At 42.3% G+C, this 16896-nt stretch overlaps 1 protein-coding gene across 1 annotated transcript; it reads left to right on the top strand.

The window, feature by feature from the left end:
- The first annotated feature begins 160 nt into the window (after window positions 1-160).
- Window positions 161-3903, top strand: LOC137271366 (scavenger receptor class F member 1-like). The gene is made up of 4 exons (XM_067803988.1): window positions 161-511; window positions 1101-2024; window positions 2721-2808; window positions 2961-3903. Exons 1-4 carry the CDS (start codon window positions 469-471, stop codon window positions 3094-3096), a joined length of 1191 nt encoding a protein of 396 aa, XP_067660089.1. The 5' UTR covers window positions 161-468; the 3' UTR covers window positions 3097-3903.
- The last annotated feature ends 12993 nt before the right edge of the window (window positions 3904-16896 follow it).

Below are 16896 nucleotides of genomic sequence, written 5' to 3' on the forward strand. Positions count from 1 at the left end.
AACATTGACAAACATTCCCACACTAGGCGTACATCTGACAACCAAATGGCAAGTAATGATCGTTTTTATATCAATGCCAACACTATTGCTAACCTCCAGAAGTCGGCTTGTTCGTGCCGTGGTAGCTATCTACCTCCCAGTGTTAACATAGCGATAACGCAAGTATAAGCAAACGTTGATAAGATAGGCAGGTGAACTATGCCGCTTGTTCTACGTGGTGGGGTCATGTTGTGAGAATTCCTATCGTAAAGGAGCGTCATCCATGTCCGAATATATTACTGCAATGGTCGATATGTAAAGGTGTGGTGGACGAGAATTGTGTTTACTTTCAACGACACATGAACCTTCAATCAGAACGTGTTAATGGATGTTGTGAGCTTTGATACGACGGTTCTCACGTCTACCTTGTCACAGACGTTCACCAACCTGGATTACTCGACCTCATGACCAAGTCATTAAACAACAGCCATGCCCTGGTGTCTCGCCATGTTGATTCTGGTTGCTATTGTTGGTGAGTAGCGTCCTTTCATTACCAGCTAACACACTGATACAACAGATTAATACGGCCATATATAACAGAACGCAGTTTTGTCCATGACAAATCACTTTCTCCAAGTCAGGTGTGATATCATTCCTGCATGTAGATCTACTAAATCCACTCGGTCATGTAACATGTTTCTAATCTCTGTTAAATATATGTATAATGAGAATCTTCTGTGGATACGGGTTTAAGTTGTTTGATTGCACTGAGATGATTCAACTTTGTTCTGAACACGCAAAACTGATGTCTGAGATGTATAGGAATGGGTCTTGTATCGCTTGTTCTTCTTAGGTTCCAAGGTGGCAATTGTTCTCGGTGACAAGTGTTCACAGTGGCAATTGTCCTTGTTGGCAATTGACCTCAGTAGCAATTATTGTTTTCGACGACAATTGTCCTCAGTGGCATTTCTTTCCGGTGGCAATTGTCCTCACTAGCAATTGTTCTCGGTGACAAATGTCTAGGTGACAACTATCCTCAGTGACAATTGTTCTCGGTCTCGGCAATTGTCCAAATGACAATGTTCCTGTTCCCTGTTTTTAAAGGAAATATTTCATTTCAGAGGCTTCTCAATACGGCAATCACTGTTTAAGATCAAACGACCCCAAGCCATGTATGTATTGTGAGCGGGGCTGGTTTGGCGAGGACTGTAGGCGAAACTGCCCAACATGTGACAATTCTGGGTGTGACAGACATACTGGCATATGCGTCCACTGTGCAGATGGTTTGTACTCAGAGAGCTGTTCCTTGGAATGTCCAACTAACTGTAGGAAAAGCAATGACAACAAAGTCCACTGTGAAAGGACCACGGGACATTGTGTCGAAGCTTGTAACTCCGGCTGGTGGGGAGACAAATGCAACAAACGCTGCAGCGACAACTGTCTCCGTTCAGAATGCTTCTTTTATGATGGTTCATGTGCTTGGGGCTGCAAGGATGGGTGGACAGGAGGCATGTGCACTGAAAACTGCCCAGAAGAATGTGCATTGAACAAATGCTCCCAGCATGGAAAATGTTCGTTTGGGTGCAAGAAAGGTTTCTTCGGAGAGACATGTGAAAGAAGATGCAGTGACAAGTGCAGAAACAATAACTGCTACTTTGACGACACCATCCACTACACTGTATGTCGGGATGGATGTGGTGACGGATTTAGATCCGCTTACTGCAATGAATCTTGTCCCACTGGTTGCAGGAGATGTAAACAACATACTGGTGAATGTTCTCTATGCGAGTCTGGTCACTGGGGTGTACAGTGTGACAAAAGTTGTTCAACCTGCACCAACTCGCTCTGTGATATCAGTGGAGAGTGCACAGAGGGCTGTCAGGCTGGTTATCACGGACATATGTGTGACCGACACTGTCAGCCCGACTGTCTGGAGTGCCGCAAGAACGATAGCGAGTGCCTCATATATAAACCTGGAAAGACGGATGAAAGTATTGACACTATTCTGGAAGATCCCAGTGAGGGCGATAACAGGATTGATAGAGGTATGTGTGGATATTTATTACAAGAAAGGGACATCACCTTACTGTACCAAAACAATGGAAATTAATCCCGTTAAATATTCCTCAATCCAAATCTAGTTGAAATGCAAATTTGACAGCCATAAATTGGCCAAATTGTTCTGGTCAAAGTTATTCAGGTATACTTAATCATGCCAATATTTGTCACATGTAAAATGTAAAGCAAATATATACTGTACATCAGGTAAAATACACAGCCAGATATTGGCCAGCTGGGCTGTAGATAAACAGGTACCTACTTCATGAGTATACTAATTCGCATGGCCTCTGGAGCATGCATAATGGCAGAACATGTATAGGCATATCTACCTCAATATGTATATGCACGCATAATTATGCCGTTATAAGAGGGTATATAGGTCAAATTTAATCGTTTTGCGTCATTTTAATAGTGGAGTATATATTCTTGCAACGTGTGAGTAATTTTAAATTGAGATCACCTCTAATAAAGTGATCTCCTCCAAGTTGCTGCTGATCAACCGCCTGTTTTTTATACTGTTTTGTGACTCTGCAGTAATATCTTTTTGCTAGATTTAAGTAAACATCTGCGATACTCTAAATTGTATGTTCTGAATTTATTAATTTTTATGCATATATTGTAGAAATGTTTCTGATGTGACGTTGAATATTATCTCACTCACTCATATGAATGTCTTTCAGATGACTCTCGAATCCTAAAAATAGCAATACCCGTCACCGTCGCAGTTGCCATTCTAATCTTAATTGTTTCACTACTTGTCATTTACAGGTAAGTCCGTAATACTTATGTCTATTGTTATCATAAGACACAGAAAATGTGAAATCAAAGTTTAAGACTAGATGTGACTTTGGGAATGATATATTGCGGCATAAATTTAATTGTACATTTTGTTCTACGTCATATGTTCCAATGTTTTGTAGGTGGAGAAAGTTGCATAAACGTGGCCATGTGGAGGAACAGCGAGTTGCACACACAACCTCTGACTCTGAGACAGACGCGTTTGTTACCACCCAGACACAAGTAAAGCGAAAGGCTACAACCCTGGAGATGTTGTAACCATCAGGTGACACACACTGATGACGTCAACTAGTCTAACTAGCTCCGATACTTTGTGACACCTCTACAACAGGTTCCCCTATGTTGTGTCTTAAAAACGTCCACTTCTGTTCTCGAGACAAATAATGGGGATGCCACATGTATGATGTTCGGACGTCCTGAGAAGGGCTGAGCGGTACCGAGACTAGAACACGTGTTCATGGAAATTCAAAATGATTTTCTTTAAATGAACGCAAGACAACGAAACGGCCAGTGGTGTCGCGAAAATCGCCAACGGACTTGGTCAAGCGGCCACAAGAGTACGAGAAAACGGCCAAATCGGAAGTATATTGATAATAAGGGCAGTCATCCAATGGACACTTGTATATATGAATTTTGTTCAACGTAATTAATTTCACTTAATGTTTTTGAGACATTGATGTTAAGTTAATACCGCCTGTCATATTAATGTCCTTACCTCAAGTACATTGTATTATATCTTTTCAAGAATATTTTCAAATGCGAAATGAATTACTCAGCCATATCTGTGAGTACAACCGGAGTGCAACAGGTAGATTTCATCATCCAAAAGTAGCCTCGACGGGTGATATCACTTAGCTGCATATCGATTTGTGCAGAACATTTTGACGTCATCATATAGCACCAAAATAACATCACTAATCTCTCTGCAAGTAGCTGAGATGCTGTACTTTTCACATAAAAAATCCTTAATGATGTTTTCATACTGCAGAATTAGGAAGATTGAATTTGGTTGACTCATAGATTTTCACACTCGTTTCTTTTGAAGTAAAATGGTATACTATTTAATCGAGTCGTAGTGGTGTATTTGATGCAGGCCCAGTAGAATGTTTGTCTCTGGGCATTATCTCATCAATATTTCTTGGTTTAAGTTTCAGGCTATAGACAAAGTTTGTTGTACTTATCCTCCTTGATTATGGGGCATCGACTTTAGTTAAATGTTTACTAGCCAGAAACGATTGGTTGTAACTTGTTGTGGTCGCTACAGTAATTTAGTTAGTGTGTCTTATCAATATCCATCTCTAATCGATTCACAGCGGTTCAAGGGAAGAAACTCCTGCCGCTCAATCACTCACGCCATACCACGTAGCCTCAGTTTTCGCGCATTGTGTCAGCGTGAAATCTTCATTTGGTATTAGTCACTGATATATTTGGGTATGGAGAGCGACAGTGATGGGGATGGGGATGGGGATGGGGATGGGGATGATGATATTCATTCTACCTCATTTGAGGAAACTTCGACAGATGTTGAATTTGCAGAGAATGTGTCGATGATTTCCAAACGTTTGAAATGAAAACATGAGGATGACCGAGTCGTAAAAGAGGCGACATATATTAGTCATTACCTATTAAATCTGTTGTCATTTTTACTTCTGTTGACCCACGATTACGTTTGACATCCTTGAATCCAATTGCTTTGGCTCGGGATATTCATAAAAAAAACATTGGCGATGTGAACCATAAAAAACTGGAAAGGGAGATTTAGTGATACATTGTAGGTCTGCTGAGCAACGTAACCTTGCAATGAATGTAGCATGTATCTGCGGTGTTCACGTCAAGAGTTGTAAGTCAAAAGGTCAAATGTGCCCAAAGTCTTTTGCGTGGGAAAGAAAAAGAACTTACTACCCCCATTCTACTTACTTTCTCAACCACATTTACCTGAATGTGTTAGGATGTATAATCAATCCATTCGTGTGCTTCTGTATATCCCACGAGCAATTAGATGCTACAATTGCCAGAAGTTTGGCCATGTTTCATCCAGATGTAAAAGTTAAAAGCCTGAATGTCCAAGGTGCAGTGGTGAACATAATATAGAAAATTGTTCAGAACATTTATCCAAGTGCTGGAATTGTGGTGGTAGACACAACGCTGCCTACAAGGGGTGTGAGAGGTACAAGCAGGCTGTATCTGTGCAAAGGCTACGAGTAGAGAGAAAACTGTCCTATGCGGAAGCAGCTCGTATAGTCAAGTCCACTCCGACTCAAACTTATGCAGCATCTGTAACCACCGCTCAGAATTCTCGATCTGTGTCAGTACAAGCCTCGAAATCACCAGTTGAAATCTGTCATGTTCCCTTTACAGATAGATCAGGGTCTAAGCCTAGCGGTAATTGTAAAACTCAGTTACGAGAGTCTGATTCAAACCAGAGTGTATCAAATCCAGCTGATACAGCTCAAGTTAGCTCTGTACAAGTAGCCAATCCATTCCTTAGTACTTCTCCTCAAACCTTTTTAGCTTTCTTGTTTGAGGTTATTTTCGGGATGCTTTAATGCAACAACCAAGGAGGAACAGATGAGTCGTCTTGTGTCGGCGGCAAAAATACATCTTCACATCGATGTTCCTAGTGACCTGTTGAAGGAGGCACACGTTGAGATGAATGATGGATAATTCAGATCTTGTCATCTTAAACGATGGTAAAATGACCAGCATGGATCTTGGCAAATGGAATTTTTCTCCCTTAGACACATCAATGATATCATCACCAATACCTGGTAAGTATAACTGGAATGTATACCAGGAATATGCGTTAGGTAGTGACCATTTTACAGTTTTAACTGAAATTCAGATCCGACCATATCGTGATTCTTGTGATAGTGTTCCTCGGTGGAAATTAAAGAAGGCTAATTGTGCATTATTTTCTAGCATGTATGCTGAACATATTACATCCGATCTAATAAATGGTGATGTCGATATGTCTAATGAAAATATCATAACACAATTAATCAGAATTGCAGAAGAGTCCATCTAATAAAGTTCGCCATTCGCCTTTGCCATGTGACCTAGCTGATTTTCGTAAGAAACGAGCTACCTTCCAGCGTATTGTTCGGAGTACTAAACGATTAAGATAGAGGGAATTTATAGCTAGTATTAATAGATTTACACCATTAACTAGTATCCGATCCAAGGTGAAAACAATCAGTGGTAATAATAACCATTCACCCTTACCGGCAATGGGCGAAGCTGGAGAACTCATATTAAAGAGTCAGAAGGTAAATGCTCTTGTTGAACAATTTAAATCTGTTAGCACTTCTGACAATTACTGTCATGAATTCAGAAAATATAAGCAAACCTTTGAAGCACATTTTCTGCCTGAAATGTATTCTGCCATGTTGGGAAGTAACCATATCAAGAACACATAATTCGGCGCCAGGGGCATATGAGTTGTGCTATGAAATGTTTTAACATGTGCCAGAGTGTGCTGTAGCTGTTATTCGGGAACTGTTGAACTTAAGCTGACGTTGTGGATCCTTGCCTAGAACATGGAGACATGCAATAATAGGTCCAGTGCCCAAACCAGGTGACGCTCCTTCGCTTCCTGCATCATACAGACCGATTTCTCCCACCTCTAAGTTATGTAAAATTATGGAGAGAATAGTTACTAATCGACTGAACTATTATCTTGAACGAAATGAGCTTCTGACACACATCCAGTCAGGATTCCGAAAGGGGCGTCCATGTATAATCAGCATGTTCGTCTGGAAACAGAAGGACAGAAAGCTTTATGCTGTCAGGAATTCATGTTGTGTGTGTTCCTGGATATCGAAAAGGCTTATGACATGATTTGGAGAAATGGTTTGCTTTTTAAATTGCGGAAACTTGGAATTAGAGGTAACATGTTCAAGTGGATATGGTCTTTTCTGTCTGAAAGAACTATTCAAGTTCGCATTAGTCAAGAACTATCAGGCGTGCATATGATTGAAAACGGTACCCCACAAAGAAGTGTAATAAGTCCAGATTTCTTCAATATCATGATCAATGACATTTTCGAGGACTTACCTGTAAACATATCTGCAAGCTGATTTGTCTGAATTTCAACCAGTCCCCAAAGATTTTGAAACTGTTTTATTGAAATCTGTTACAATGAGTTGGTAACAGATGTAGGATACAGGGAATACCGGACGTCATATGTACAAACTTAGACCATCCTTGAAAGCTGGACATAAAATTCGTCGTCGTTAAAGGCGTGATGAGGTTATTCTTTCACGACTTAGACTTGGACACTGTGGGTTCAATGCTCACAGGAGTATTATAGACAAAGCGGTTTCTTCTAAATGTGGCCATTGCAATTTGGAAACGCCAGAAAATATCGAACATTTTCTAATTACATGCCATGGGCACAATAACATTCGACACAATCTCAGAACTGCTTGTACTTAAGGTTGATGATTTGTTTTCATTAGTAACAGTGTTGGGCCCCAATATTATGTATGGGTCTGTGCAACGGGCAGTTTTAGATTTTGTCTCGTCTTCTGGAAAATATGATATTATCTAGACAGGCTCTCGAATGCCATTGATGTAAGTCTATGGTTTTAAAAACATTTTAACACTCTGTCATAGGAACCTACTGTTGTTTTTAATGAACAAGTATCTCGTCTTTCAGAAATGAAAGCGGTTACTTAAGCAGAGGTTATTCGATATGCTTATTTTTCCATCTAAAGTAATGTTGATACTGTTGCCGTCTCTTTTATTGTAATTAAACGATTCCTTTTGAAATTACAATACAGTTACATACGGTTGTTACTTAAATAAAGTCAATGTGTTGGGCGCAAAAAGGCTTTTTACTGGCCCAAGTCGCCCTACAACTGTAGAACCAACCATCACTCACACCTGTACAGCGTTCATGATCAATGTTGTGACAATGTTATGGCTGTTATGAAGTACACTGTGAACACTTACTTACTGCACATCTCTCTCTCTCTCTCTCTCTCTCTCTCTTTCTCTCTCTCTCTCTCTCTCTCTCTGTGTGTGTGTGTGTGTGTGTGTATGTTTCTTACATCCGGTCACAGGTGGGCCCGATCCCGACACCTCCAGGCTCGCTGGATTAATAGCCTGGCGCCTTAGCCAGCCAGAAGCGCACGATTGTAATGCCATATTTGGTGGTGAAAGTATCATCTAAGTAGATGAAAGTAACAGATAATAAAGTTGTTTAAAACATTGGTCTTAATACACTCCCACATGGACATGTGTGTGATCTCAGTGCTCCTCACAAAAAGTTAAGCTACAAGTATTTTTCCACATATTTTCTTCATGGGTATATGAAGTTATTACTTGGCATATAATCCATGCAGGAGAACCTTTTACGATTGATGAACTTAAAGCATTTCCCATATTGTTTTTGTGAGAACATTGTTAGCACCGCCTGAACACAACCACCCTCAAAACTCACATGAAAAATGCATGGAACACATGCGTTCTGAGTGCGTTAAAACTGCCAGCAAGGACAAATTGTTGACAGTAACATTTGAGAAACGGCTAGGTGTCACTTGACACCAATTGCTGAAATTGTTGGAATGGTGCAGGGGGGGGTCAGCCCCAGGGTGCTGTTGCCAACCACTTCAATGTTCACCGGATTGATGACTGAGAGGCCACGTTCAGGTCGTCCAAGGGTAACAACTCCCAGAGAGGACCGATACTTGGCCACCCTAGCCCGGCGGAACAGGTTCACCACAGCCAGATCTCTCCAGAATGACCTCCAGAGAGTTGCTGGGAACAGAATCTCCACACAGACAGCGAGGAACAGACTCCATGCTGAAGGTCTCAGGTCCCGAGGACCAGTGCAACGTCTCCCACTGCCTGCACACCATCGTCAACAGAGACTGAATTCGGCTAACCAACGACGTAACTGGAGAGTGAATCGCTGGCGTAATGTTCTTTTCACAGATGAGTCAAGATTCTGTCTGGACTTCAATGATGGTACAGCTCATGTGTGGAGAAACAGTAACGAACGATACGCTAACTATACGATTGCTGAACATGATCAGTATGGAGGTGGGAGTTTGATCATCTGGGCTGGAATCCAAGTTGGACGACGAACTGATCTTGTGGTCATCAGACGAGGTACCATGATAGGTGTGAGGTACCGAGACGAAATTGTCACACCTGTGATCATTCCGTGGACTCAGCAAGCAGGTCCTAACTTCATCTTCATGGATGACAATGCCCGTCCACATCAAGCAGGAGTTGTCACTGATGTTCTTCAGACCAACAACATCACCCATATGGACACATCGAGCAAGAGTTGTCACTGATGTTCTTCAGACCAACAACATCACCCATATGGACACATCGAGCAGGAGTTGTCACTGATGTTCTTCAGACCAACAACATCACCCATATGGACACATCGAGCAAGAGTTGTCACTGATGTTCTTCAGACCAACAACATCACCCATATGGACACATCGAGCAGGAGTTGTCACTGATGTTCTTCAGACCAACAACATCACCCATATGGACACATCGAGCAAGAGTTGTCACTGATGTTCTTCAGACCAGCAACATCACCCATATGGACACATCGAGCAGGAGTTGTCACTGATGTTCTTCAGACCAACAACATCACCCATATGGACACATCGAGCAAGAGTTGTCACTGATGTTCTTCAGACCAACAACATCACCCATATGGACACATCGAGCAAGAGTTGTCACTGATGTTCTTCAGACCAACAACATCACCCATATGGACACATCGAGCAAGAGTTGTCACTGATGTTCTTCAGACCAACAACATCACCCATATGGACACATCGAGCAAGAGTTGTCACTGATGTTCTTCAGACCAACAACATCACCCATATGGACACATCGAGCAGGAGTTGTCACTGATGTTCTTCAGACCAACAACATCACCCATATGGACACATCGAGCAGGAGTTGTCACTGATGTTCTTCAGACCAACAACATCACCCATATGGACACATCGAGCAAGAGTTGTCACTGATGTTCTTCAGACCAACAACATCACCCATATGGACACATCGAGCAGGAGTTGTCACTGATGTTCTTCAGACCAGCAACATCACCCATATGGACACATCGAGCAGGAGTTGTCACTGATGTTCTTCAGACCAACAACATCACCCATATGGACACATCGAGCAAGAGTTGTCACTGATGTTCTTCAGACCAACAACATCACCCATATGGACACATCGAGCAAGAGTTGTCACTGATGTTCTTCAGACCAACAACATCACCCATATGGACACATCGAGCAAAAGTTGTCACTGATGTTCTTCAGACCAACAACATCACCCATATGGACACATCGAGCAAGAGTTGTCACTGATGTTCTTCAGACCAACAACATCACCCATATGGACACATCGAGCAAGAGTTGTCACTGATGTTCTTCAGACCAACAACATCACCCATATGGACACATCGAGCAAGAGTTGTCACTGATGTTCTTCAGACCAACAACATCACCCATATGGACACATCGAGCAAGAGTTGTCACTGATGTTCTTCAGACCAACAACATCACCCATATGGACACATCGAGCAGGAGTTGTCACTGATGTTCTTCAGACCAACAACATCACCCATATGGACACATCGAGCAGGAGTTGTCACTGATGTTCTTCAGACCAACAACATCACCCATATGGACACATCGAGCAAAAGTTGTCACTGATGTTCTTCAGACCAACAACATCACCCATATGGACACATCGAGCAAGAGTTGTCACTGATGTTCTTCAGACCAACAACATCACCCATATGGACACATCGAGCAAGAGTTGTCACTGATGTTCTTCAGACCAACAACATCACCCATATGGACACATCGAGCAAGAGTTGTCACTGATGTTCTTCAGACCAACAACATCACCCATATGGACACATCGAGCAGGAGTTGTCACTGATGTTCTTCAGACCAACAACATCACCCATATGGACACATCGAGCAGGAGTTGTCACTGATGTTCTTCAGACCAACAACATCACCCATATGGACACATCGAGCAGGAGTTGTCACTGATGTTCTTCAGACCAACAACATCACCCATATGGACACATCGAGCAAAAGTTGTCACTGATGTTCTTCAGACCAACAACATCACCCATATGGACACATCGAGCAAGAGTTGTCACTGATGTTCTTCAGACCAACAACATCACCCATATGGACACATCGAGCAAAAGTTGTCACTGATGTTCTTCAGACCAACAACATCACCCATATGGACACATCGAGCAAAAGTTGTCACTGATGTTCTTCAGACCAACAACATCACCCATATGGACACATCGAGCAAGAGTTGTCACTGATGTTCTTCAGACCAACAACATCACCCATATGGACACATCGAGCAAGAGTTGTCACTGATGTTCTTCAGACCAACAACATCACCCATATGGACACATCGAGCAAAAGTTGTCACTGATGTTCTTCAGACCAACAACATCACCCATATGGACACATCGAGCAAGAGTTGTCACTGATGTTCTTCAGACCAACAACATCACCCATATGGACACATCGAGCAAGAGTTGTCACTGATGTTCTTCAGACCAACAACATCACCCATATGGACACATCGAGCAAGAGTTGTCACTGATGTTCTTCAGACCAACAACATCACCCATATGGACACATCGAGCAAAAGTTGTCACTGATGTTCTTCAGACCAACAACATCACCCATATGGACACATCGAGCAAGAGTTGTCACTGATGTTCTTCAGACCAACAACATCACCCATATGGACACATCGAGCAAGAGTTGTCACTGATGTTCTTCAGACCAACAACATCACCCATATGGACACATCGAGCAAGAGTTGTCACTGATGTTCTTCAGACCAACAACATCACCCATATGGACACATCGAGCAGGAGTTGTCACTGATGTTCTTCAGACCAACAACATCACCCATATGGACACATCGAGCAAGAGTTGTCACTGATGTTCTTCAGACCAACAACATCACCCATATGGACACATCGAGCAAGAGTTGTCACTGATGTTCTTCAGACCAACAACATCACCCATATGGACACATCGAGCAAGAGTTGTCACTGATGTTCTTCAGACCAACAACATCACCCATATGGACACATCGAGCAAGAGTTGTCACTGATGTTCTTCAGACCAACAACATCACCCATATGGACACATCGAGCAAGAGTTGTCACTGATGTTCTTCAGACCAACAACATCACCCATATGGACACATCGAGCAAGAGTTGTCACTGATGTTCTTCAGACCAACAACATCACCCATATGGACACATCGAGCAAGAGTTGTCACTGATGTTCTTCAGACCAACAACATCACCCATATGGACACATCGAGCAAGAGTTGTCACTGATGTTCTTCAGACCAACAACATCACCCATATGGACACATCGAGCAAGAGTTGTCACTGATGTTCTTCAGACCAACAACATCACCCATATGGACACATCGAGCAAGAGTTGTCACTGATGTTCTTCAGACCAACAACATCACCCATATGGACACATCGAGCAAGAGTTGTCACTGATGTTCTTCAGACCAACAACATCACCCATATGGACACATCGAGCAAGAGTTGTCACTGATGTTCTTCAGACCAACAACATCACCCATATGGACACATCGAGCAAGAGTTGTCACTGATGTTCTTCAGACCAACAACATCACCCATATGGACACATCGAGCAAGAGTTGTCACTGATGTTCTTCAGACCAACAACATCACCCATATGGACACATCGAGCAAGAGTTGTCACTGATGTTCTTCAGACCAACAACATCACCCATATGGACACATCGAGCAAGAGTTGTCACTGATGTTCTTCAGACCAACAACATCACCCATATGGACACATCGAGCAAGAGTTGTCACTGATGTTCTTCAGACCAACAACATCACCCATATGGACACATCGAGCAAGAGTTGTCACTGATGTTCTTCAGACCAACATCAGACACAACATCACCCATATGGACACATCGAGCAAGAGTTGTCACTGATGTTCTTCAGACCAACAACATCACCCATATGGACACATCGAGCAAGAGTTGTTCTTCAGACCAGCAACATCACCCATATGGACACATCGAGCAAGAGTTGTCACTGATGTTGTTCAGACCAGCAACATCACCCATATGGACACATCGAGCAAGAGTTGTCACTGATGTTCTTCAGACCAGCAACATCACCCATATGGACACATCGAGCAAGAGTTGTCACTGATGTTCTTCAGACCAGCAACATCACCCATATGGACACATCGAGCAAGAGTTGTCACTGATGTTCTTCAGACCAGCAACATCACCCATATGGACACATCGAGCAAGAGTTGTCACTGATGTTCTTCAGACCAGCAACATCACCCATATGGACACATCGAGCAAGAGTTGTCACTGATGTTGTTCAGACCAGCAACATCACCCATATGGACACATCGAGCAAGAGTTGTCACTGATGTTGTTCAGACCAGCAACATCACCCATATGGACACATCGAGCAAGAGTTGTCACTGATGTTCTTCAGACCAGCAACATCACCCATATGGACACATCGAGCAAGAGTTGTCACTGATGTTCTTCAGACCAGCAACATCACCCATATGGACACATCGAGCAAGAGTTGTCACTGATGTTCTTCAGACCAGCAACATCACCCATATGGACACATCGAGCAAGAGTTGTCACTGATGTTGTTGAGACCAACATCATACCCTGATGCAACACATTTTGCACGGCTTTTGCAGTGACACTGTTTTTGATTATTTGCAAACCAGTTATTGTTCAATGCATTTTGATTTCTTTGTTGGAAAATTGTGTGGATATGCTTTATCTTTGTTATGTTTGATTCAGTTGTAATGATCATAAGTAAAGGCATATGTACTGACCAAAAATACACTTGTTGCTTAATTTTTTGTGAGGAGTATAGATTACAGATGATAGAATATTTATAAAGTGTTCATATCCACGCAAGTATAACATGCTCAAGACGCATGTCAACGGATGTGCATTTTCCTTTCTCATTTTTTTCACTATTTCAGTTTAACTCCCTGGCGATTCCTGCATATATTATTCAGAGTGAATTATGTTACGAACATTACACGATACACGTAGCACTTTATTCATGAAAATTGTATTTCCTTAACATCACCAAGGGACACAACTGTTCTTTAGTGGTTGTGAGGCATGTCATTTTCATGTTTGTTTTAGAGCTCGATTCCCCTTTTATGGCAAGCATGGGTTGCTAAAGGCTTATTCTACCCCGGGACTTTCACGGGTCCCGTTCAAAACAAAAGCAAGAGTGGTATGAAACATATTAGGTGCCTGACTTTCAGGGCGTGGGTTTGAGTCCCGGATAAGATACAACCCAACAAAAGTACTAGAATCTGTACTTTACCGAGAAAGTGTTATCCCAAACATAGCATACGGTTCATACCACTCTTGCTTTTGTTTTGAAAGGATAGAAACCCATGTATCTTATCCGGGACTCAAACCCACGCCCTCAGTGTCAGGCACCTAGTCACTAGCACACAAAGTCAGTTGCCAAACCCGCTCAACCACCTAACCGCTCAACCACCTCGACATCAGATGCGTTACGCAGAAATCGAGACTTTCAAGTTTGTGAAGTCAGACCACCCCTTAACAACACCAATGAGTAATCAGCGGATCATACTGAAACACAATGTCAGGTTCACAATGCAGAAAAAAGGCAATCCAGTATGGTGAATATGTGGCACCAGGTATAATTCGGTTCTAAGTGACATTTTAGAAATACTGAACAAACTTTATGGATAACAACTTGTTTTATTTAGTAAAAGCGACGTTGTGCCGTTTGTCACAAACGCATGCAATGGCGCTGACAAGATAACTTGGCAGATAACGAACGTCGAGGCGCCAAGGGTCCTTGTACAGCTCTTATAAAAGAACGGAGTGCCTTTTTACAACTGGCTCCTCCTATAATTTCATCAAAAAGCAGGGGAGATACAGTCGAGGCAAATAAACTCTCAACCAAAACAACATACTCTATGCGGTGACTACAATCACTTGTTCAAAAGACACCCGTGAACGGCCACCTCCTCGTGGTGGGTGCTGGGTAACGCTAAGAGTCATTCACCTCCTTTGCGCACACGGGGGATGTTTGGTCCGCCAACCCGTTTTCCGTGGGTTGCTGCCCTGTGTCGGTGGAGGAAGGGATCCTGGTGGTTGAGGGCCCGGAACTGTGTTCCTATTGCCCAACACAGCACTTCGGCCCTGACTTCACCTAGACGGGTGGTTGAATGGGCCCGGTTCAACCAATCAGCTGGTCATGCCAAGCCTTGTGTATGCATAGTTTGATACACAATTTCGGACACTTCTGAAAATGTTTTGTGAGATGACTTGGCTTAAAAATAAGTATTTGAATTTGTGAAATTATTTCACTTTTATAATTTGCCTAGAGTCCTATACCCAGAAGGCGGTGGCTTATGGGCCAATCTGGTAGAATTATTAATTTTAATTTTTCTGCTGGAGTATACCATCCGGGTATCCCTGGAGCTGCAAGTCGGAGACCCACTTGTGATGAGCACTGTCTTTAACAAAATCAAAACGTCCACTTGAAAATGATGATCAGAAACGACCCTCTGTACCTGTTGATTATTGGCCACGGTTTTTAGTTATTGAGACTCTTGATAAGACTCCTATCAAACTCAATCCCTCTGGGATAGCAGGGGAGTAAAAACATCAGGCGCTTGAGAAATAGTACACTGCTAATTGAATGTAACAGGAAACAACAAGCGACAAACTTATTATCAATTGATGTGTTTATTGGAGTACCTGTTCTGGTTTCAGCTCACAGAACATTGAACACTAGCAAAGGTATTGTCCGAGACCGTGACCACCTCTTTTCAGATATTACTAAGCTCGATATAGTTTCTGAGCTGAAAGACCAAGTAGTAACATATGTCAAAAGTTTTACAACCCGAAGAAATAATGAGCCTGTTCAAACAAGTAAATTTACTTACTTCTTTTCACATTCGGCTTCAAATCCTCATAAGTCAATCAAAGCAGGTTACTGCAATCTGATTGTTGACATATATATTCCAAATCCTTTGCGCTGCTTCAAGTACCAGAAATACGAACATGGCGTTTCTAACTGCACTTTGTCTGTTACATGTGCTCACTGTGCTGAGAATACACATGTGACAGGAGATTGTGATAGCAACTATAAAAATGTGCAAACTGTCATGGAAGTTAATCGTCTTTTTCGAGAGAATGTCCAGTTTGGAAAAGGCACATGAAAATAAACAGAATCAACTTTTCTCAGAACCTCAGTTTTGCTGAGGCACAGGAGCTGCTCCTATCACCAAAACACCCGAAACGGCTTCAAAAGGCACTACTACACCCGTGATCACTTCATCACAGATTTGACATGGGTGAATACGGAGCATCCAGAACCCATCTCTCTTGAACAGTCTACTCAGATAGCACCATGTACTATCCAGCAGATCGAGTCAACTACTTCTCGTCAGTCTCGAGTTCAATCTGAAGGAAATGAAAAACAAATCCAAATCCAAAGCGAAAATAGAGGCTTCTAAACCAAATCGAGCTCCTAAGGGGTCAGATAACACGATAAAATTATATAAAAGATGTGGTTCAATGGAAGAAATGGAAGTGTCTGATAACACACATCCCAGGGCACGTAGCTTTGTCGCCCCCCAAGTGTGGGGTAGATCTGCAATCACCCCACCCAAAAGGTTATGTTTTCCAGAAATATAGTGCAGTGGAACTGTAGAGGATTAAAGACAAAGTTTAATGGGTTACATCTTTTCGTTCAAGACCTGGCACCATCAGTATTCTGTCTGCAGGAAACGTATTTGAAACATACAGATAATGTTAATCTACGTCATTTCGATTCACATCATTTTTTCTCACCTCCAGGTGACAGGGCCACAGGCGGATCTTCAATCCTTGTTAAGCAGAATGTTATTCATAGCCCACTTAAAACTAATCTTCAAGCCGTCACAGTGAGTCTCACTCTCCATATTGCCTTTACAGCAT

Source organism: Haliotis asinina, unplaced genomic scaffold (assembly GCF_037392515.1).
Source record: "Haliotis asinina isolate JCU_RB_2024 unplaced genomic scaffold, JCU_Hal_asi_v2 scaffold_121, whole genome shotgun sequence".
Lineage (NCBI taxonomy): Eukaryota > Metazoa > Mollusca > Gastropoda > Lepetellida > Haliotidae > Haliotis > Haliotis asinina.